This window comes from Carettochelys insculpta, chromosome 22, assembly GCF_033958435.1.
Source record: "Carettochelys insculpta isolate YL-2023 chromosome 22, ASM3395843v1, whole genome shotgun sequence".
Classification (NCBI taxonomy): domain Eukaryota; kingdom Metazoa; phylum Chordata; order Testudines; family Carettochelyidae; genus Carettochelys; species Carettochelys insculpta.
Window position 1 is genome coordinate 14,044,199 of NC_134158.1, and position 20,480 is coordinate 14,064,678.

The window sequence follows — 20,480 nt, forward strand, 5'->3', positions numbered from 1 at the left end:
GGTCAGGCCTTGCCCTAGTTGTGAGCGGGACACGGGCAAGCCCCGGGCGAGCGGCGCGGGGCGAAGGGAGGCTGCGACCCCAGCGGGGCGGGGCTGGTTCGCTTTCCCCCTCTGGGCACCAGGGCCTGGGCAGCCCCCGGGCCGGGCAGCCCCCGCCAAGGGACCGCGGCTGGGCGCGGAGCGCTGGGGAGCAGCGGCCACCCGCGTCCCTCCCCGAAGCCGCCAGGGAAGCCGGGTGGAGCAGGGACCCGGTACAGGCTGTGCCCGCAGGCCCCGCCCCAGCTCCAGACGGCCCCGCCCCCACTCCAGGCCCCGCCCCCGGCCCCGCCCCCAGCCGCAGGGGAAGAAGGTTCGCCGGGCGACAGGGACGTGGCGTGGTTCGGCCGCTCCGCAGTGGGGGGATCCCCCGAGGGACCCCGGCCTGGGCCCTGCCGGCTTAGTCCTCCCAGCGCCCAGGCAACGCCCCCAACCAGCCCCGCCCCCCTCGTCTGGCTCCCGGCGAGGTGGCACCTGGTCCCCCGGTTACCCGAGCGCGCCCCCGGCCCGCGCGTCTCGTCTCCCCGGGCGGGTCACGCAGCCGGGCCGGGCCTCCTTCGGGGCCTCCCGGCGGCTGCCCTGCAGGACCGGCTCCGCCGCGGGCGCTGGGCCTCGGCCCCTTCCCGCCCTGCAGCCGGCCCGGGACCGAGCAGTGACCCCTCTCCGCCCCGCGGCTCCGGCTGCAGCTTCCCGGCGCCCCGATCTGCCCCCCCCCCCCCGCCTCGGGGACCCCGCAAGGGCTCGTCTCGGTCGGGCTCCCAGCACGGGCCCCGCCCCCCCGGCGCGCGGACCCCCTTGACCGCCTCCCTCCGCTCCGGGCAGGGCCGCAAACCCCGGCGGGACCCGCCAGCCCAGGAAGGCCGAGCCCTGCCGCCCCCCTGGGGCCGCCCCCAGCCCCGCCCCCCGGCGCCCCCCCACTTCCCCCAGCCCCGCCACCCGCCGGTGCCCCCTCTCTCAGCTGACGCAGCACGTGACTGGGGGCTGCCCCGACTTCCTGGTGACAAAGATTTAATCCGGGCCCGATTGTCGCGTCCTGGGGCCGTTTCTTTCTGGTGCGGAGAAGGGCCCGGCAGCCGCCCGCGACCTGAGCCGCCCGGTGCGGTGGCCAGGAGGGGCGTGTGCAGCCCGGCCGGTGCCCCTCGGTGCCCCCCCCGCCCCTCGCTCCCGCCTCCTGTTTTCCAAAGTTCAAGGAACCGAGTGAAAATATAAATAAATTCTCAGCTCTGGAAATAGCCCCCAGGCCCCCCCCGCAGGTGTCGCTTAAAGCGGCCAACAATCACCGGAGCTTCCTGCCCCGCGTCCGGCTGCCCAGCCCGGCCCCACATCCTCTCTCCGGGGCCGGGGGCAGTGCCCACCCCCGGCCCAGAGCCTCCCCTCCAGGGCTGGGCTCCCTGAACCCCCGATCCCCAAATCCCCCCCCCGGGCCTGGTCCCCGACTCCTCCTCCTGCCTTCCCGCCCTCCCCCCATCTCACGCCCCAGTACCGGCTTTTGGCCTGTCTGGGCTCTGCAGCTGTGCGCCCCCCCCGCACCCCGTGCATTGTTCTCAGCGCCCCCCCGCACCCCGCGCATTGTTCTCAGCGCCCCCCCCCCCCCCCCGTCCTGCCTTCGTACGAGAAACCGCCTCCGTGTTATTTCCTGCCGGGTCGGAGCCCCCAGGTGCGACGGAAACCGGCCAAGGACGAATATGAGTGCGGCTGCCCCTCCCCCACCTCTGAGCTGGAGAGAACCCAGGAGTCCGGGCTCCCAGCCCCCCCCCGCTCTAACCGCCTGCCCCCGGCACCCCCAGGCTCTAGCTGCGCCCAGTGCTCCGTGTGCCCCTCCCCCGCCCAGGGAATCAGTCCAGGTTGGGCTCAGTCTCACTGCTGATCCGCTGGCGGGGGCGCTGCGGGCTGACGGGGTTGATACCGGAGACCCCCAGGCCCGGCGGAGCAGGGGGTTTCTAGTAGGGAATTTCCTGTGTGGGCGGGGGTGGGGGGAATTCCAGCTCATGGCTCTGGGAGGGGGCCGTCTGCGAAACCCCTTCCCTGAAGGGCCCCCCTTGGGGAATCCTGGCAGCCCCCCCCAGGCCTAGCGGCGCCCAGCACTCCCGAGCCGCAGCCCCGGCTCGCCAGGGGCCCCCATCCCGGGCACGTGCCATATCCTTTTCCAGGAGACGTGCGAGTTTGCATCTCCCGCCCCATGGATGTGTGGGGCGCGGCTGGGGGGGCGGGTGGAGGGTTTGGCGGACCGGGAACAGCGCGGCTGTTTATGGAGGTCCCAGCGCGGGCCCCCCCCCCGCATCCTCCCTCCGGGAACAGCTGGCGGGAGCCCCCGCCTCACCCCGCCCGCGGGCGGGTTATAAGGGACCGGCCGGGCTGCGACTCCAGACACGCCGGCCAGCCGGGTCGGGACAGACAGACAGACAGATCCCCGCCCCGCGGGAGACAAACACCGGCACCTACGCCCCCGTTCCGGACGGACAGACAGTGGCCCCAGCCCCCGGGCAGGTAGGCACCTGCCGCGGGACAGTGATGTTAGTCCGCTGGGAGCCCGGCTTCTGGGAAGGCAGAGGGGACTAGTGGTTAGAGCGGGGGCGGGGGCAGGACGCCTGGGTTCTCTCCCTGGCTCTAGGAGGGTGGTGGGGTCTGGTGGTTAGGTGGGGGGGGGCAGGACGCCTGGGTTCTCTCCCTGGCTCTAGGAGGGCGGTGGGGTCTGGTGGTAAGAGTGGAGGGAGGTGGGCAGGACGCCTGGGTTCTCTCCCTGGCTCTAGGAGGGCAGTGGGGTCTGGCGGTTAGAGTGGAGGGTGGGGCAGGACGCCTGGGTTCTCTCCCTGGCTCTAGCAGGGCAGTGGGGTCTGGCGGTTAGAGTGGAGGGTGGGGCAGGACGCCTGGGTTCTCTCCGTGGCTCTAGGAGGGCAGTGGGGTCTGGCGGTTAGAGTGGAGGGGGGGCAGGACACCTGGGTTCTCTCCCTGGCTCTAGGAGGGCAGTGGGGTCTGGCGGTTAGAGTGGAGCGGGGGTGGGCAGGATGCCTGGGTTTTCTCACAGTCTAGCTCTCTACCAGGCTTGGACCATGGTGCACCCACGGCTGCTCTCGCTGCTCCTGGTGACTTTGGCAGCCCTGTGTGAGGCGCAACAGATGGGGGAGCCCCCCGCCAGGTGAGGGTTGGGGAGAAGCTGGGATGCGCAGGTGGGAGAGGCCCCACTCGGGTGGGTGGGGTGAAGGATTGAGGGCTATATGGGGGCAGGGGGTAAAGGACAGGAGGGTGAAGGATTGGGGTCTGTGTGGGGGGAGGGGGTGAAGAAGTGGGCGATTGTGCGGGGGAGGGGTGAAGGGTTTGGGTCGGGGGTGCAGGACTGGGGGGCTTTGGTGATCCTCCTGCTCCTTGGGGCTGTTTTCACCCTTCTGCATCCTCTGTGGCAGGTGGCACCCCCCACCTGTGGTCTCCTTCCTGCAGCAGTGGGGAGTGGCGCCGGGCCCTAGGCCACCTGGGCTAGAGGCTGGAGTCAGGCCCCCGTGGTACCACCAGGCAGAGGACACTGCAGAGGTGCTCAGCCTGTCCAGGAGGTAGGTTCGGGGGGGCCTGGTGTGTCACTTCCCCCCACGGGTCAGGACCCTCCTCTCCTTCCAAGGGCCAGGGGAAGAAGGGCTGCGCCCAGCTGTCCCTCCATCAGAGCTGGGGAAAACCCAGGAGTGCTGGATCCCAGCTCCTGCCTACTTCCCACCCCCTTGCCCAAGCCATGGGGGGATCCCAGGAGTCCTGTCTCTCTCCCCCTGACACAGGTCCCAGCGCCGGACCCCCCGCCAGCTCCTGCCACAGGCTCCTGGGCGTAGGTGCCAGCTGGGGACCTGCCAGACCCACCACCTTTTCAGCTGGCTCTACCACATCAGCTCCAGCGACAGGAAAGACGGATCCCAGAAGGACATGGCCGACCCCATGGGCTACGGCCGCCGGCGGCGTGGCACCTAGGACCCCCCGGGCCGGGCACACGGAGCCCCCACCCAGCACAGACAGCCCCGCAGCTCTGCAAGGCACAGCCAGGACACTGGCATCTGTGGGACACAACCCCCCCGGGAGCGCCCCGGCACCTCCCGCCAGGGGTGGTTGCTGCTGCCCCGGGGGACACTCCTCTGGCTGGTATTAAACGCCACCGTTGGGCTAAAGGAAACAGGGACCCAGCTTCCAAGCACCCCCCGGGCTCACACCCGCACAAGGCGAGCGCACGCCGGGGAGACGTACAACCGGCCAGCACAGGAGGTCTGGGGTGTCTGACTGCAGGTGAGAGTCCCAGGGCAGGGAGCTGATTGTAGGACCCCTTGGCAGCGTGGTACTCAGGAGCACTCAGCCCCATCCAGCCTGGCAGCAGCCCAGGCCCAGGGCCTCCACCTGCCTCCCCAGCCAGCCGAGACCAACTCCTGCAGAAAGGTGATGGCACAGCTTTGCACCCATCTTTTCACGTGTGTCCTGTCTGCGGTGGGGCCCAGGGTCCCCCAGGCTCTGCCCCCCATCTGCAGGCAGGAGTGACTCTCAGCAGGTAAAACAGGACGTTTATTAGTCGACAGACGCACAGCGCAGGGCAGAGGTGTGAGTGCAGCAGACAGCGACGGTCATTGCAATCCATCCTGGGGGAGGGGAGCCTCAGGGGTATCCACATCTTGGGCGTGGCCTCCCCTGCACAGGCTGCCCCCTCCCCCGCTTCCAACTGCTGCCTCGGATTCCAAAGCCCCCTGGGCTCCTCCCTGCTCTTTGTTCAGGGGCAGAGGTGTTACCTGCCAGCTTAGGTTACAGCCCCAGGGGGTCATCCTTGGCCATTGTGAGCTGTTGAACCTGTCACACACACATCCAGCCTGACCCTCAACCCCTCCCACCCCTCCCCACCCCACACTGGCCCAGGCCTCCGTATGACCATGAGCCATCAGCTAACAGCCCAGGGGACCTTGGTCTTGACGGTGTCCCTTGCTCTTTCTGGGGTGGATCCTTTCGCAGGGCTCAGCTCCTACAATTCTCTGCCCACCCAGGTGTGCCTGACCGGCTGGTCAGCCAGCCAGGCTGATTCCATTACACACACCATCCCACTTTCCTTACTCGCCCAAAGGCCAGCTCCCTGCAGAGGAAGCCACCTCTGTGCTGAACAAACTGCCAGGAGTTTGAACAGGCGTCTGGTATCAGTCAGCACTCCAGGTGTGTCTACACAGCAGAATTATTCCAGACTAAGGGCCGCTATTCTGAACTAGCTGCGACTGTCTCCACGCCTGAGCTGGGTGGCTTATTTTGAATGAGGTAAACCTCATTCCCCAAGCAAGGGCACCTCTGTGGGCAGAGGGGCTGTGGGGACCGGGAGTGGGGGCTCTTCCAGAATAGCGTATTGCAAAAAAAAAAAGCTGCTATGTGGGCATCAGATTTTGGAGTCCTTGTGCAGAGTTGCCAGGGGCTGTCCTCTCAAGCGGGCTCTGCCGGGCGGGGCGGGGCCGCAGGCCTTCTGGATACGTTTTGCTTTCTTGGGGTCCCCCTGCCGTGCACCTGCCTTACGCCAGAATAGTTTCTTTAGGAACAATAACTCCAGATTCAGCTGTTCCAGACTAACTCTGGGGCACGAGGTGCCTGTACGGCGGAACTGGCTGGAGCAATGCTGGCCTAGCCGCTACCAGCCAACTCCCGCTCCATGCGCCTCCGACCCAGCCATGCACCCAGACATTCCGCACCAGTTCCAGCTCCCTGCCCAGGCCTGGGGATCAGCCCCCACCAGCTGTGTTCCCAGCCCTGTGCTGGGGGGGGGTGGAATACAGCCCTCAGCGGGGCTCTGCCATGCAGGGGCAGCCCTGGAGTACTGGGGCCTTCTCAAGGCACACTGGGGTGTGTATGGAGACATCATTGGGCAGAACCCTGTGGCCCAAGAGTGAATAAAGAGTTATTGAAACGAATGGAGACATTTCCTCCAATGGGGGGGCAGGAGGTGGAGCCACTACTCCCCCAGAGCTGGAAAGAGAACCCAGGGGTCCTGACACCCAGTGCCCACCTCTGCTCTAACCACTAGACCCCACCGCCTCCCAGAGCCAAGGGAGAGCCCACCACCCAGCCTCCCCTGTGCCCCGCCTGGAGTGGGTGGGGGGAGGGGTCCGTGGCCGAGGGGAACGTAGGGGCCCCAGCAGCGGCTGTGGGACGTGTGAGAGGGAGGGTGGGGGGGTTGGTGCCGCTGGGTCCCAGGAAGGAGAGGTATCCAGAGGGGCCCTGGCCCTGGCTTTGGGAAGGGCCCGGAAGCGAGGCGGGTTTCCCAGCTGGGCGCCCTGCGGGGGCACAAGGGGCAGCTGGGCATCGGGGTGACACCCAGGGGGATCCAGGGCCCCAGCAGACAAGCCGAGCCGAGCGCCCGGCGGCAGAGGGTGGCTCTGGGAGGTGCGCGTCCACACGGGAGGAGGGGGCATAACGTTTACTCCCCCCGGGGCTGAGGGAGGGGGCTGGCCAATGCAGCCAGTAAGGGGGCATGGGCAGGGGGTGCGGGGCGTGGGGGGGCCTTGGCACAGGCAGCCCCCCCGCTACAGCCTCTCCCCTCGTCCCTCCCCCACTCCCTCCAGCTCTCTCCACCCCCCCATCCCCGGTCCCTCCCGCCTGTGACGCTCCGCGCACGCTCCGCACAATTGTCCCCCCCCGCCGCCCCCCCTTCCCGGGCAGCCCCGGCGCGGCCGCGAGCTGCGGGCGAGGGGCGCTGGTCGGGGCGGCGGGGGGCAGGGACGTGGTGGGCTCCGCGGGCGCTGCCATCGCACACCCACGCTTCCGGCGCGCGGCGCGAAGGTGAGCCCGGACGCCTGGGTCCTCTCTCTGGCCGGGCGGGGGAGGGATGTCGGTGGGAGAGGGGGCGGGGCGGGAGCCCGGACTCCTGGGTTCTCTCTCTGGTCGGGCGGGGGAGGGATGTCGGTGGGAGGGGGGCGGGGCGGGAGCCCGGACGCCTGGGTCCTCTCTCTGGCCGGGCGGGGGAGGGATGTCGGTGGGAGAGGGGGCGGGGCGGGAGCCCGGACGCCTGGGTCCTCTCTCTGGCCGGGCGGGGGAGGGATGTCGGTGGGAGAGGGGGCGGGGCGGGAGCCCGGACTCCTGGGTTCTCTCTCTGGTCGGGCGGGGGTGTCGGTGGGAGGGGGGCGGGGCGGGAGCCCGGACTCCTGGGTTCATTGTTGTTTCGGTTTGTGTCTCCAGTCCATCAATATCTATTAACTGAGATTCCAGCCCGGGGGGTCCGTCTGTCGGGGCTGATGGCACCGGAGGGGGGGCAGCCTGGGGGCGACGTACCCCACTGACAGGTTGCCTGGGACCGAGGCGCTGAGTGTGGGGGATGGGAGGGCTTGGACCCAGGACGCCCGGGTTCTTTGGGAGCCCATGGACTCCTCTGGTGGCTTGGACCCAGGAGTCCTGGTTCCCTGCCCCCCACCCCCGCTCTGATGCACCAGCCCCCACTCTCTGCCCTCAGCCGGGGTTGACACCCAGGCGTCCTGCCCCCCCCCCCCCCGAGCTGGGGGCAGAACCAGGTATCCTGAGTGCCAACTGGTCCCAGAGGCAGCCCCGGGCGTTATGGGGGGGGTTGTGTGTCATAGCCCCTGCACTGACTCCCAGGGGTGACAAAGGTCCCTGGCTGGGCAGTGTGTTTACCAGGCACAGGCCAGGCTCAGCCCCGGGAAGCTTCTCTCCTCAGGAGCTGCCCCCGCACGTGGCATTCCTCACTGCCTCAGTTTCCTCACAGGCACAGCAGGGACCTGAGTCAGCCTCGCTCTGCTGGAACTGGGAAGCCTGTGGGGCACAGACTGGGCACTGCTTGGGCCCTTGGTGAGGTGGGGCTCTCAAGAGCGTGGGGACTCCTAGTGTCTCTCTCAGCTCGGGGAGGGGAGTGGGACCTAGTGGTTGGGGGGCGGAGGGCTGCCAGGTGCTGGATTGTGAGGTCAGCAGTGCAGGGCCGAGGTCATTGCAGGGTCCGGCCTGGCCTGGCTGGCACAAGCAGGTCCGGCCCTTGGCAGCGCCCAGGTATGGCTGGTGCCTGTGATCCCCCCAGTGGAGCCCACAGGCTGGGCGGGGGGTTGGGCCATGGGGCGACTGACAAGAGTCGCGAGGCTGGCAGGAGGGGTAGAAAATCCACCTCAGAGTGTTGGGCTGCCGTTGGCTGGGAATGGGGCTCGGCTGGGCCGTGCATCCCTGTGGGCGACGTGCTGCACCCGGGGGCTGGTGTGGGTATCGGGGGTCCCTCAGGGTGGGGCCTGGGTATCCAGGGTCCCTCGGGGCATGGGTGGGTATCTGGGGCTGGGTGGTGGGTATGTGGGGTCCCGCAGGGGTGGGTATTTGGGGTCCCTCGGGGGGGGATGGGTATCGGGTCCCTCAGGGGGTATCTGGAGCTCTCCCCAGGCCCGAGGGAGGTGCTCCGCTCTCTTAGCAGCAGGGTGGCCTCACAGCGTGGCGGGGGAGGGGCCAGTGACTCATGGCCCCCCCCCCACAGCTGCCCACTAGTGCTCCCCAGAGATGGCGGAGGCGCACCAGGCCGTGGCCTTCCAGTTCACCGTCTCGCCTGAGGGCGTGGACCTGCGCCTGAGCCACGCTGCCCTCCAGCAGGTCTACCTGGCCGGCCTGCGCTCCTGGAAAAAGAAAATCATCCGGCTGCGGGTACATGGGGGGTGTTATGGGGTCAGGCGGTGGGGGGGTGCTGGGCGGTGGAGGTGGGGGATGGGCGGTGGAGGTGGGGGATGGGCAGTGGAGCTGGGAGCTGTGGATGGGGGAGCTGGGTGGTGGAGGTGGGGGGTGGCGGACTGAGCGGTGGAGCTGACCCGTCTCCCCCCACAGAACAGCCTGATGAGGGGCGTGTTCCCTGCCAGCCCAGCCAGCTGGCTGGTCATGGTGGTGGCCATCCTGGGTAGCCAGGCCTCCCGCCTCGACCCCTCCATGGGCCTCATTGGCAAGATCAAGGAGCAGCTGCCGGCCAGGTGGGAGCAGGGTCTGAGTGTGGGGGGGGGGCTTGGGGGAGAGGGGGCAGGGCTGGGGGCTCTGGAGGTTGGGGGTTGGCAGGGAGCTGGGGGCACAGAGGGGCTGGGGGCTCTGGAGGGTGGGGGGGATGGGGACACAGAGGGGCTGGGGGTTCTGGAGGATGGGGGGGATGGGGACACATAGGGGCTGGGGGCTCTGGAGGTTGGGGGGTTGGCGGGGGGCTGGAGGCGCAGGGGAACAGGGGGTCGGCAGCGGCACCGGGGGGCTGCCCCACCCCACCTCACCCCGCCCCGCCCCACTGAGCCCCTCCCTCCACAGCCCCTACCTGTGCGAGCCGGCCCGGGCAGGGCTGGGTGCTCTGGTCTTTGCCACCCTGCTGTGGCTGGGGCTGGTGGGGACCATGCGGGGGGCCCTGCGCGCCCTGCTCTGCTACCACGGCTGGATGGAGGAGGAGCACGGCCACACCTCACACACCACCAAGCTCTGGCTGGTATGTGCCCCAGGCCTGGGGGCTGAGATAGGGGACTGGGATGGGCCCCAGGCCATGGGGGGCTCTGCCGTGGGGCTGGGACGGGCTGGGATGGGCCCCAGGCCACGGGGGGCTCTGCCGTGGGGCTGGGACGGGCTGGGATGGGCCCCAGGCCACGGGGGGCTCTGCCGTGGGGCTGGGATGGGCCCCAGGCCACGGGGGGCTCTGCCATGGGGCTGGGACGGGCTGGGATGGGCCCCAGGCCACGGGGGGCTCTGCCGTGGGGCTGGGATGGGCTGGGATGGGCCCCAGGCCACGGGGGGCTCTGCCGTGGGGCTGGGATGGGCCCCAGGCCACGGGGGGCTCTGCCATGGGGCTGGGACGGGCTGGGATGGGCCCCAGGCCACGGGGGGCTCTGCCGTGGGGCTGGGACGGGCTGGGATGGGCCCCAGGCCACGGGGGGCTCTGCCGTGGGGCTGGGATGGGCCCCAGGCCACGGGGGGCTCTGCCGTGGGGCTGGGATGGGCTGGGATGGGCCCCAGGCCACGGGGGGCTCTGCCGTGGGGCTGGGATGGGCCCCAGGCCACGGGGGGCTCTGCCATGGGGCTGGGACGGGCTGGGATGGGCCCCAGGCCACGGGGGGCTCTGCCGTGGGGCTGGGACGGGCTGGGATGGGCCCCAGGCCATGGGGGGCTCTGCCGTGGGGCTGGGACGGGCTGGGATGGGCCCCAGGCCTTGGGGGGCTATGCTGTGGGGCTGGGATGGGCTGGGATGGGCCCCAGGCCACGGGGGGCTCTGCCGTGGGGCTGGGATGGGCCCCAGGCCACGGGGGGCTCTGCCGTGGGGCTGGGATGGGCTGGGATGGGCCCCAGGCCATGGGGGGCTCTGCCGTGGGGCTGGGACGGGCTGGGATGGGCCCCAGGCCACGGGGGGCTCTGCCGTGGGGCTGGGATGGGCCCCAGGCCACGGGGGGCTCTGCCATGGGGCTGGGACGGGCTGGGATGGGCCCCAGGCCATGGGGGGCTCTGCCGTGGGGCTGGGACGGGCTGGGATGGGCCCCAGGCCACGGGGGGCTCTGCCGTGGGGCTGGGACGGGCCCCAGGCCATGGGGGACTGTGCTGTGGGGCTGGTACCTTGGGGAGCCCAGGAGCAGGGGTTGGTACTTGCTCGAGGCCAGGGCCCTGTGGGACCAGCCTGGCCTGTCCCAGGGGTGGGGCCGAGTGCCCCGGCAGGGGGGTCACTGCTCTGCCCCACCAGGCTCTGGTGAAGATCTTTGGGGGGCGCCGGCCCCTGCTGTACAGCTACCAGGCCTCCCTCCCATGCCTGCCTGTGCCTGCCCTGCTCGACACCCTGCAGCGGGTGAGCCACCGTGGGGAGCCAGGGTTGGGTCGGGGGGATGTGGGGCCTGTCAAGTGGGTCTGAGGGGCAGAGCTGGGGGCCAGAGCTGGTGGTGGGATGGGGGACTGGTGGGGGCGAGGTGGGGGGCTGCCGGGGGCCGGAGCTGGTGGTGGGATGGGGGACTGGTGGAGGCGAGGTGGGGGGCTGCTGGGTGCCAGAGCTGGGGGTGGGGTGGGGGGCTGCCGGGGGCCGGAGCTGGGGTCGGGGGGCTGGTGGGGGCAGGGCAGTCGGCTGAGGCCCCGCTCTGCCCCGCAGTACCTGGCGTCGGTGCGCCCCCTGCTGCCTGAGCCCCAGTTCCAGCGGGCGGCCGGCCTGGCCCAGGACTTCGAGCGCTCGCTGGGCCCCCGCCTGCAGTGGTACCTCACCCTCAAGTCCTGGTGGGCCACCAACTATGTGAGTGACCAACTGCGGCTGGGCGGGGGGGCACTGTGCTGTGGGGGGCCGGTGGGGGGCTCAGCAGGAGGCCTGCGGGGTTGGGGGAATGGGGGGCCAGGCAGGGGGTGCTGTGCTGTGGGGGCTAGTGGGGGGCTCAGCAGGCGGCCTGCGGGGTTGGGGGGCACCATGTTGGGGGGCTGTGCTGCAGGACAGGAGCTGGGGGGCGCTGACCCCTGGAGCCTTGTTCCCCCAGGTGAGTGACTGGTGGGAGGAGTACGTCTACCTGCGGAGCCGGGGACCCCTCATGGTGAACAGCAACTACTACGCCATGGTCAGTCCTGGGGTTCCCCCTGTACCCCGCTCTCACCCACGGGGGGAATACGCGGTACCCCTCCCCCTCCCCCACTCTCACCCACGGGGGGAATATGTGGTACACTTCCCCCACTCTCACCCACAGGGGGAATATGGGGTACCCCCTCCCTGTACTCTGCTCTGACCCTGGGGGCATAGGGGCCCCCCATATCCTGCTCTGCCATCGGACGGGCGCATGGGGGACCCCCAGGTGTAGCTCTGTCCCTGATCCCTCTCTGCCATCCCCCAGGACTTCCTGTACGTCACCCCGACCCCAGTCCAGGCTGCCCGGGCGGGAAACATGGTCCACGCCATGCTGCTGTACCGGCACAAGCTGGAGCGCGAGCAGATCAAGCCGGTGAGGGGTTGGGGCCTGGGCAGAGGGGGGATGTGGGCACAGAGGGGCCCCTCGGTGGGCAGTGCCAGGAGGGGTGGGCGCAGGTGTCCCTCTGGGGTGCAGCCAGGCGTCAGGGACCCCCTTTGAGGAGCTCCCCCTCCCTGCACCGGGCCTGCTCCCCAAGGTGGGGCTGGCTCCCCACTTTCACATTGCTCCTCTGGGTTTAGAGCTGTGCCAGACCTACTGGCTCCCCCAGCTCAGGCTGCCGAGCCCCAGACTCCCCCGGCACCCCCAGAAGCCGAGACCAGCTCCAAGGGGAAGGGGGCTCAGGGCCAGGCTATTGCTCCGGTGTCTCTCCTGACCCCTCCTCAGCTGTGGGTGGGGAAGGGAGCAGGAGGCCTGGGGGCCTGTACTGATGTGGGGCAGGAGACTGGGGGGCCTTGGGGGCCTGGCTCCCCCTGGGGCTGTGCTGTGGGGCACCTTGGGGTTTCTGGAGAGAGCTGCACTGGGGGTTCTCAGGGGCGACTGACCCCAGCAGGGGGTGGGGGCTGCACCGGGCGGTCTTGAGGGAGACTGACCCCACCACCCCACCAGCTGATGGTCCAGGGCACACTGCCCATGTGCTCGGCGCAGTACGAACGCATGTTCAACACCACCCGCATCCCTGGAGTGGAGGCAGGTAGGAGCCCCTGGTCCCCCGCGCCCCCCTCCCTGGTAAGGGTCACCCCCACTGAGCCCCAGGCTGGAAACTGCCCTGGATTAAATACCCGCCACCCTGGGGACCACTGGGGGTTCCTGGGAGGCTCAGACCGGGGTGACCCTGGGGAGGGTTGGGGGCCCTGGGGGTCTGGAGCCCTTGGGGGCATCTCTGGGGCTGGCGGTGGATCTGAGCAGCGGAGGGGTGTTGCTTTGCCGGGGGGAGCCAAGGCGCAGCCCCTGCCCAGCCCCCACCCCCGCCCCCTAGACTCGCTGCAGCACCGCCGGGACAGCCAGCACGTGGCCGTGTTCCACGCTGGCCGCTTCTTCCGCCTGGAGCTGTACCCGGGGGGGCGGCTGCTGGGCCCCCGCGCGCTGCAGGCCCAGTTCCAGCGCATCCTGGATGACCCCGTGGCCCCCGCGCCCGGCGAGGAGACGCTGGCTGCCCTGACCGCCGGGCCCCGGTGAGAGCGGGGACGGGTGCGGGGGGGTGCTATGGCTGAAAAGAGGGCCCTGGGGCAGGGAGTGCAGCTGGGGGAGGGGCGCTGGAGCTGGGGGAGGGGCTATGGGTGAGGGAGGGGCGCTGGAGCTGGGGGAGGGGCGCTGGAGCTGGGGGAGGGGCTATGGGTGGAAGCAGTGAGGCTGGGGGAGGGGTGGTGCAGCGGATGGGGGTTTGCGGGGGAGGGGTGCTGGAGCTGGGGGAGAGGCCCTGGGTGGGGGACGGGCCAGGCGGCAGCTGACCTGGGGTGACCCCACAGGGAGCCGTGGGCCCGGGCCCGCCAGACATACTTCAGGTCGGGGCAGAACCAGGAGTCGCTGCGGGCGGTGGAGCAGGCCGCTTTCTTCATCACGCTGGACAGCACCGAGCAGGGGCTGCTGGGCCCTGAGCCGGGCCGGGCGCTGGACTGCTACTCCAAGGCCCTGCTGCACGGCCAGTGCCACGACAGGTGGGAGCCCTCCCCAGCTGCCTGAGCCCCCCCAAGCCCCAGTCCCTGCTCTCCCTTGGGATCCCCCTCTGCAAATCCCCCCTTCCCTCCCCAGTTCCTTGGGACAGGTGGGTTCAGGGGCAGTGGGAGCCGTATTCCCTGTTGGCCGAGATCCGGGGCGGCTGCCCAGAGGATGAGCCGAGCCCCTGGCCGGCAGCAGGAGCTGGTATGGGTGGTGCACGTCCCTCAGGTGCACAACGTTTATTCCACCTAGGGACGGAAAAAGTTACGGGAATGCTGGGGGCAGCCCCAGCCCCTCTGCGCTCCCCAAATGACTGCCCCCTTCCCAGCCCCCTCACAGAGCCCATGAATAGGGGATGCGGCAGGGAGGGGCCCCGAGGACTCCCCTGGGTCGGGGGAGGGGCCTCACCCCATGACCCACCTCGCAGGTGGTTTGACAAATCCTTCACCCTGATCGTCTTCCGCAACGGCAAGGTGGGACTGAACGCGGAGCACTCCTGGGCTGACGCCCCTATCATCGGCCACCTCTGGGAGGTACGCCCAGATGCCTGGGATCTCTCCCCGCTGGGGGCAGGGGCTAGAAGCCCGGACACCTGGGTTCTCTCCCCACTCAGGGTGGGGCAGGGGGCTGGAAGCCCGGACGCCTGGATTCTCTCCCTGCTGGGGCTGGGACAGGGGTCTGGGAGCCTGGACGCCTGGGTTCCCTCCCTGCTGGGGGTGGAGCAGGGGGCTGGGAGCCTAGAGGCCTGGGTTTCCTGCCTGTTGGGGGCTGTCAGCCCGGATGCCTGGGTTCCCTCCCTGTTCTGGGGGGACAGGGTCTTGGCTGCCCTTATGCTAGTTGTCTCCTTGCTTTGGGGTGCAGGGGGGGAGTTTGTGGTTGGGGGTGGGGTGGGAGCCTGGACACCTGGGTTCTATGCTGGCTCTGGCGGGGAACAGGGCCTAGTGGTTAGAGCTGGCAGGCAGGGGGAGCCCGAACACCTGGGTTCTGAGCTGCCGGTGTCCCCCCTGCCCTGCAGTACACGCTGGCCACGGACGTCTTCCAGCTGGGCTACAGCTCGGAGGGTCACTGCAAGGGGGAGGTGCAGCCCAGCCTCCCCCCACCCCAGAAGCTGCAGTGGGAGATTCCAGAGGAGGTGGGAGCTGCTGGGGGGTGCTGTGCGGGGGGGTGGGGTGTTGGCTGAACAAGGATGGAGCCAAAGGGACGTTGGGGGTGGAGCCAAGGGAAGGTGGGGCGGGGCCTGGGTGGGGGAGGAGCCAACACAGCTGGGTGCAGGGCTTGGGCAGGGCGGAGTCAAGGGAGGTGGGTGGGGCCTGGGGCGATGCAGTGGTCCGGCAGGGGAGGGACAGGCCACTGGTGTGATCCCCCTTGCCCCCCCCCCAGTGCCAGCGGGTGATCCAGGGCTCCCTGCGGGCAGCGCGGGCACTGGCAGATGACGTGGATTTCCACACCTTCGCCTTCAAGGACTTTGGCAAAGGGCTCATCAAGAGATGCCGCACCAGCCCCGACGGCTTCATCCAGCTGGCCCTGCAGCTGGCACACTATCGGGTACGGCCCTGCCCCATGGCCGGCCCCATAGATCCACCCCACGCCCAGCCCCGACGGCTGCATCCAGCTGGCCCTGCAGCTGGCACACTATCGGGTACGGTCCTGCCCCATGGCCGGCCCCATAGATCCACCCCACACCCAGCCCCGACGGCTTCATCCAGCTGGCCCTGCAGCCGGCACACTATCGGGTACGGCCCTGCCCCACGGCTTGTGACCTACATCACCCTATGCCCTGCCCCACAGTCACCCCCATACTACAGCCTGCCCCCCCAACCCGTCCCTGTCTGCCCCAGGACAAAGGGAAGTTCTGCCTGACCTACGAGGCTGCCATGACACGGCTGTTCCGTGAGGGGCGCACAGAGACCGTCCGCTCCTGCTCCGTTGAGTCGTGCAACTTCGTCCGAGCCATGCTGGACCCCACCCAGAGCGTGAGTCGGGGCTGGGGGGCCAAGGGAGCCTCCCCCATAGGGATCAGCTGCGTATTGGCTCCTCTCCAGCATGCCAAGTTTGCCAGCTTCCAGGCCTGGCACCTCCTTCCTGCCACGTGTCTCTCCCTACGGGGGAGGGCACTGGTGCTTAACCAACTAGTCCTGTCCATGCTCTGGCACCGTCTCAACACCCTTGTCCCACCCCCGGGCTTACTGGCCGCCCTCCAGAAGGTAGTTCTGGAGTTCTTCTGGCCAGGACTGCACTGGGGCCCTGCAGGGGTTCTCCATATCCCCCCGGAGCAGGGAGAGCAGGGCCTGACCTGCCTCCGCACTCAGGTCCATGTCTTCTGCCTCCGGGCCCTGCAGGGACTCAACAGCAACAGAGCAGATAGCCCGGCGTGGAGCACGCTGGCGCCCGCTCTCCTCCGTCGCTTCCGAGGGCGCCGATACGACCGGCAGCTCCTTTATCTGCCTTTGAGAGACCGTCCGCGAGACCCCTCGGAGCTGCCGGCCTTCCACCAGGACCTCCTCCGCACCTGGCGGCTGCTCGCAGCCTCCAGGTCCTTAGGGGCCGCCGCGGGGGAAGATCTCGCGGAGCCCCTGCTACACAACCCCACCTCCGTGTGCAGGCGGCGGAGTCCCCCGCGGTGCGCCGGAGGCTGGTCCTCGGTGGAATCACCAGGGTCAGAGACCTCCTGGACTATGACCGGGGAGACTGGATGGAGGCCCCGGCGCTCGCCCGGCGCATGGGGCTCTCCACGCTATGCTCTCCCCGGCGCGTACTTGAGGAGGTGAAGGCCGCCCTGCCACCAGCTGCTCACGTCTACCTGTGCCGGGTCCTGCGAGAGGGTGCACCCCGCCCCCCTCTCACTCCTGGCCCTCCGGATCTCTCCGTGGGCCCCTGGCTCCACGAGCCTTCCTGCCGCCCTCCCCCGCATCATTCCAGCCGGCTGCTCGCCTTGCAGCCGGTCCCCTTCCAAACTGCGCCCCGACGTCATCTGTACACGCTCGTGCTTCACACGCTCCACTATCCCACCCTCCTGTCCCACCCAGACCACAAGTGGCGGGACCTTCTACTGCCGTCGGAGGGTGGGGAGCCCCGGTGGGCCAGCCTCTATTCCACCCTGGTCCTGTGGCCCACTGGGGACGTTGGCTGGAGAATCCTCCATGGGGTGGTGAGCACGGGCGTGTACCTGGCGCGGTTCACGCCCCTTCCGGACACCTGCTTCTTGTGCAGCATGAGGGAGCCTGGGGTGCACATTTACATCAAGTGCGCCAGGTTGCAGCCCCTCTTCTGGCTCCTCCAGAACCTTCTACTGAAGTTCCGGCTGCACTTTTCCCTGCACCTTCTTATCCTGGCACAGCCCATCCATGGCCCCACTAAGTCGCGGGACCGCCTCGTCAGCCTCCTCCTGGCTACGGCCAAGAGCTGCGTCTACACGTGCACGCTACTTCGAAGTAGCGGCAGTAACTTCGAAATAGCGCCCGTCACGTCTACACGTGTTGGGCGCTATTTCGAAGTTGAAATCGACGTTAGGCGGCGAGACGTCGAAGTCGCTAACCCCATGAGGGGATGGGAATAGCGCCCTACTTCGACGTTCAACATCGAAGTAGGGACGTGTAGACGATCCGTGTCCCGCAACATCGAAATAGCGGGGTCCTCCATGGCGGCCATCAGCTGGGGGGTTGAGAGATACTCTCTCTCCAGCCCTTGCGGGGCTCTGTGGTCACCGTGGGCAGCAGCCCTTAGCCCAGGGCTTCTGGCTGCTGCTGCTGCAGCTGGGGGTCCGTGCTGCATATACAGGGTCTGCAACTAGTTGTTGGCTCTGTGTATCTTGCACTGTTTAATGAAAGTGTGTCTGGGAGGGGCCCTTTAAGGGAGCGACTTGCTGTTGAGTCCGCCCCGTGACCCTGTCTGCAGCTGTGCCTGGCTCCCTTATTTCGATGTGTGCTACTTTGCCGTGTAGACGTTCCCTCGCTGCGCCTATTTCGATGTTGGGCTGAGCAACGTCGAAGTTGAACATCGACGTTGCTGGCCCTGGAGGACGTGTAGACGTTATTCATCGAAATAGACTATTTCAAAATAAGCTATTTCGATGTTGGCTGCACGTGTAGACGTAGCCAAGGTGGCCATTTACAACACCCGGGAGAGGAGGCTGGCCAGGGGGAGGCCCCACAGTCACAGGCCTATTTCCGCTCCGCTCTCGAACCTGGGCAGAGCTCCTTTGGGCAGCATCCGCTCACTCTCTCGACACCTTCGAGGGGCAGTGGGCGCTGGCCGGGGTTCTCTGCTCAGTGTCCCCTTCTGGTTCCCTCGTTTTAAACCTTTGACCCCCACTCCCATCCCTGTTCTCTCCTTAGTTGTCCCCCGCACTCTGTTGGGGCCATTTCTTTTTAATGGGTTCCCTCTCCTATTAAGAGGGGCCTTTTAGTCGTGGGTGGGCTGTGCCCGCCCACTCCCTGGTCTTCAATTAGGACCTCCTTCCTGCCAGAGCAGAGTGGACGGGGCAGGCAGTGGATCTGGCCGCTGGAGCCAAGTGGAGCAGGAGGTGGAGGTGGGGGGGGGGCAGAGCAGGCGGGCAGTGCCACTTGGCAGTGGGGCCGGGCACCCCCTTTGTGGAGGGTGCCCAGGGCCTGCAACAGCAGCAGGCCCAGAGCAGCCTCTGCCCCAAGCCCTGGCGTGGGTCTCTCCTGGGGCTGCTCCCTCCTCACTGGCCTGCATGGCCCCACTCGCCCACCCCTGGTGCCTGGGGCTGTCCTGGGGCAGGTGAGGGGCAGGTCTGGGGCAGCCCCAGGGGAACAGCGCAGGGTGAGGCTGGGGGCGTTGTGTGGTGCTGGGGCCAGCAGGGGGAGACAACCACGGCTCTCCTGTGCCCCCCATCCACCCCGCAGGCCGCCCAGCGCCTGGCCCTGTTCCGTGTGGCGGCTGCCAAGCACCAGGCCCTGTACCGCCGGGCCATGACGGGCGGCGGCATCGACCGCCACCTCTTCTGCCTCTACGTGGTCTCCAAGTACCTGGGCGTGGACTCCCCCTTCCTCCGCCAGGTGGGCGGGGCCGTTCCAGGAGGGGGTGTAAAGGGGTTCGGGGTCCCCAGGCCCTGCCCCCAGCTGCAGGGGGAGAAGGTTCGCCAGGCAACAGGGACATGCATGGTCTAGCTGCCCCGCAGTGGGGGGATCCCCGAGGGACCCCGGCCTGGGCCCTGCCCGCTTCGTCCCTCTGTGATGGAGTGGGGGGAGTGCATGTGTGAGTCAGGCTGGATGTCTGAGGCAAGCAGCAGCTCCCAGTGGCTAAGGATGACCCTGGGGCTACAACTAGCAGGTGACACCTCTGCCTGAACAAAGAGCAGGGAGGAGCCGAGCTGGGTTTTGAATCGGGGGGCGGCAGTTAGGAAGCTGGGGAAAGAGGAGCTGGAAGGCAGCCAGCCTGAGGAGGGGGAAGTTACACCCCAGAGGGGCACCCCTCGGGGTCTTCTCCCCAGGACGGGTTGGAAGGACTGTCTCTGGCTGCTGTGCTGTCGCTCCTGTGAGAAACTGGGCATCTGTTGCCTAATAAACCTTCTGTTGTACCTGCTGAGTGAGAGTCAATCCTGCCAGCAGACGGGGTGCAGTGCAGGGGGACCCCTGAACCCCATCACACCCTCCCCACCCCCAGACAATGCCACCAACCAGCCAGGCCCCCCCCCTCGTCTGGCTCCTGGCGAGGTGGCACCTGGTCCCATGGTTACCCCAGTGGGACCCCTCCCTGTGTGCCCCCCCCACCCCACTTCACCACCCCCCCCTCCCAGGGCTTGCAGCGGGGAAGGGCTCTTTCGGGGCAGTACTGGGGTGGGGCTTGACGGGGGGAGGAGAAGGCAGTGGGCCTGGGCCCCCTCACCCCGCCCTGCTTTGCAGGTGTTATCAGAGCCATGGGGCCTGTCTACCAGCCAGACCCCCATCCAGCAGCTGGAGCTCTTCGATCTGCATAACCACCCCGACTACATCTCCTGCGGGGGCGGCTTTGGGCCGGTGAGCGCCGGACACCTGGGTCCTTTCCTGGCTTGGGGCTGGCGGGTTGGAATGGGGTAGAAGCCTGCACACCTGGGCTCTCTCCGTGCTCAGGGAGGGGGTGGGTCGGAGCAGGGGCTGGGAGCCAGGACGCCTGGGTTCTCTCCATGCTCGGGGAGAGGGTGGGTTGGAGTGGGGGCTGGGAGCCAGGACGCCTGGGTTCTCTCCGTGCTCAGGGAGGGGTGGGTCAGAGTGGGGGCTGGGAGCCAGGACGCCTGGGTTCTCTCCGTGCTCGGGGAGGGGGTGGGTCGGAGTAGGGGCTGGGAGCCAGGACGCCTGGGTTCTCTCCGTGCTTGGGGAGGGGTGGGTCGGAGTGGGGGCTGGGAGCCAGGACGCCTGGGTTCTCTCCGTGCTCGGGGAGGGGTGGGTCGGAGTGGGGGCTGGGAGCCAGGACGCCTGGGTTCTCTCTCCCCAGGTGGACGATAACGGTTATGGCGTGTCCTATATCATCCTTGGGGAGAACCTGCTGACGTTCCACGTCTCCTGCAAATTCTCCAGCCCCGAGACGGTGAGTGGGGGCTGGTGGGGGAGGGGCACCTGCCCCCCTGTCCGCCCCCCCGAGCTGCCCTGCTAACCCAGTCCCTCTCCCCGCAGGATGCTCACCGCTTCGGGGCACACATCCGCACGGCTCTGCTCGACCTCCGGGCTCTCTTCCAGACGCCCCCCCAGTAGCCTGAGCGCGGGTGGGGGCGGCCCGGCTGCCTCTGTCCAATAAAGCCATGGGGCATGCGGCCCCCAACAGGGACAGGCTGTCTTGGTGTTCGGAGAGCCTGACCAGCACCTGCTGGGGAGGGGCCTCCTGGGGCAGGCTTTGGCCTGGGGGGGCGCCTGGTCTGGGGGAGGGCAGCTCCCGGTGGCTGGGCCTGGAGGGCCCTTTGCCACTCGCCCTCCTGGGGGGGGGCTGTGGCTGCAGAGGGGTGTC

At 68.7% G+C, this 20,480-nt stretch overlaps 1 protein-coding gene across 7 annotated transcripts; it reads left to right on the plus strand.

Moving 5' to 3' along the window:
* Positions 1–2,030: 2,030 nt before the first annotated feature.
* Positions 2,031–20,303, plus strand: CPT1C (carnitine palmitoyltransferase 1C). Of its 7 annotated transcripts, XM_075016081.1 has the most exons (22): positions 2,031–2,523; positions 3,078–3,172; positions 3,438–3,581; positions 3,798–4,293; positions 8,486–8,649; positions 8,827–8,966; positions 9,286–9,457; positions 10,694–10,795; positions 11,090–11,227; positions 11,463–11,540; positions 11,811–11,918; positions 12,492–12,576; positions 12,862–13,057; positions 13,352–13,540; positions 13,969–14,074; positions 14,557–14,673; positions 14,922–15,086; positions 15,380–15,514; positions 18,407–18,559; positions 19,406–19,519; positions 19,974–20,066; positions 20,153–20,303. In XM_075016081.1, the coding sequence occupies exons 5-22, from the start codon at positions 8,509–8,511 to the stop codon at positions 20,228–20,230; spliced, it is 2,310 nt and encodes a 769-aa protein (XP_074872182.1). In that variant the 5' UTR covers positions 2,031–2,523; positions 3,078–3,172; positions 3,438–3,581; positions 3,798–4,293; positions 8,486–8,508; the 3' UTR covers positions 20,231–20,303. The 7 variants fall into 7 exon arrangements, 6 of the variants coding, with proteins under 6 accessions (XP_074872182.1, XP_074872186.1, XP_074872185.1 ...); XM_075016079.1 differs by lacking the exons at positions 2,031–2,523; positions 3,078–3,172; positions 3,438–3,581; positions 3,798–4,293 and adding exons at positions 6,648–6,804; positions 7,742–7,829; XM_075016080.1 differs by lacking the exons at positions 2,031–2,523; positions 3,078–3,172; positions 3,438–3,581; positions 3,798–4,293 and adding exons at positions 6,648–6,804; positions 7,742–7,824.
* Positions 20,304–20,480: the final 177 nt, after the last annotated feature.

What these genes read in the sequence shown, in the direction of transcription:
- CPT1C (XM_075016081.1), top strand. Translation starts at nt 8,509, where the DNA reads ATGGCGGAGGCGCACCAGGCCGTGGCCTTCCAGTTCACCGTCTCGCCT. An exon ending in AGAAAATCATCCGGCTGCGG is followed by an intron (nt 8,650 to 8,826) that starts GTACATGGGGGG and finishes CTCCCCCCACAG; the next exon opens with AACAGCCTGATGAGGGGCGT. An exon ending in CACGGCCAGTGCCACGACAG is followed by an intron (nt 13,541 to 13,968) that starts GTGGGAGCCCTC and finishes CCCACCTCGCAG; the next exon opens with GTGGTTTGACAAATCCTTCA.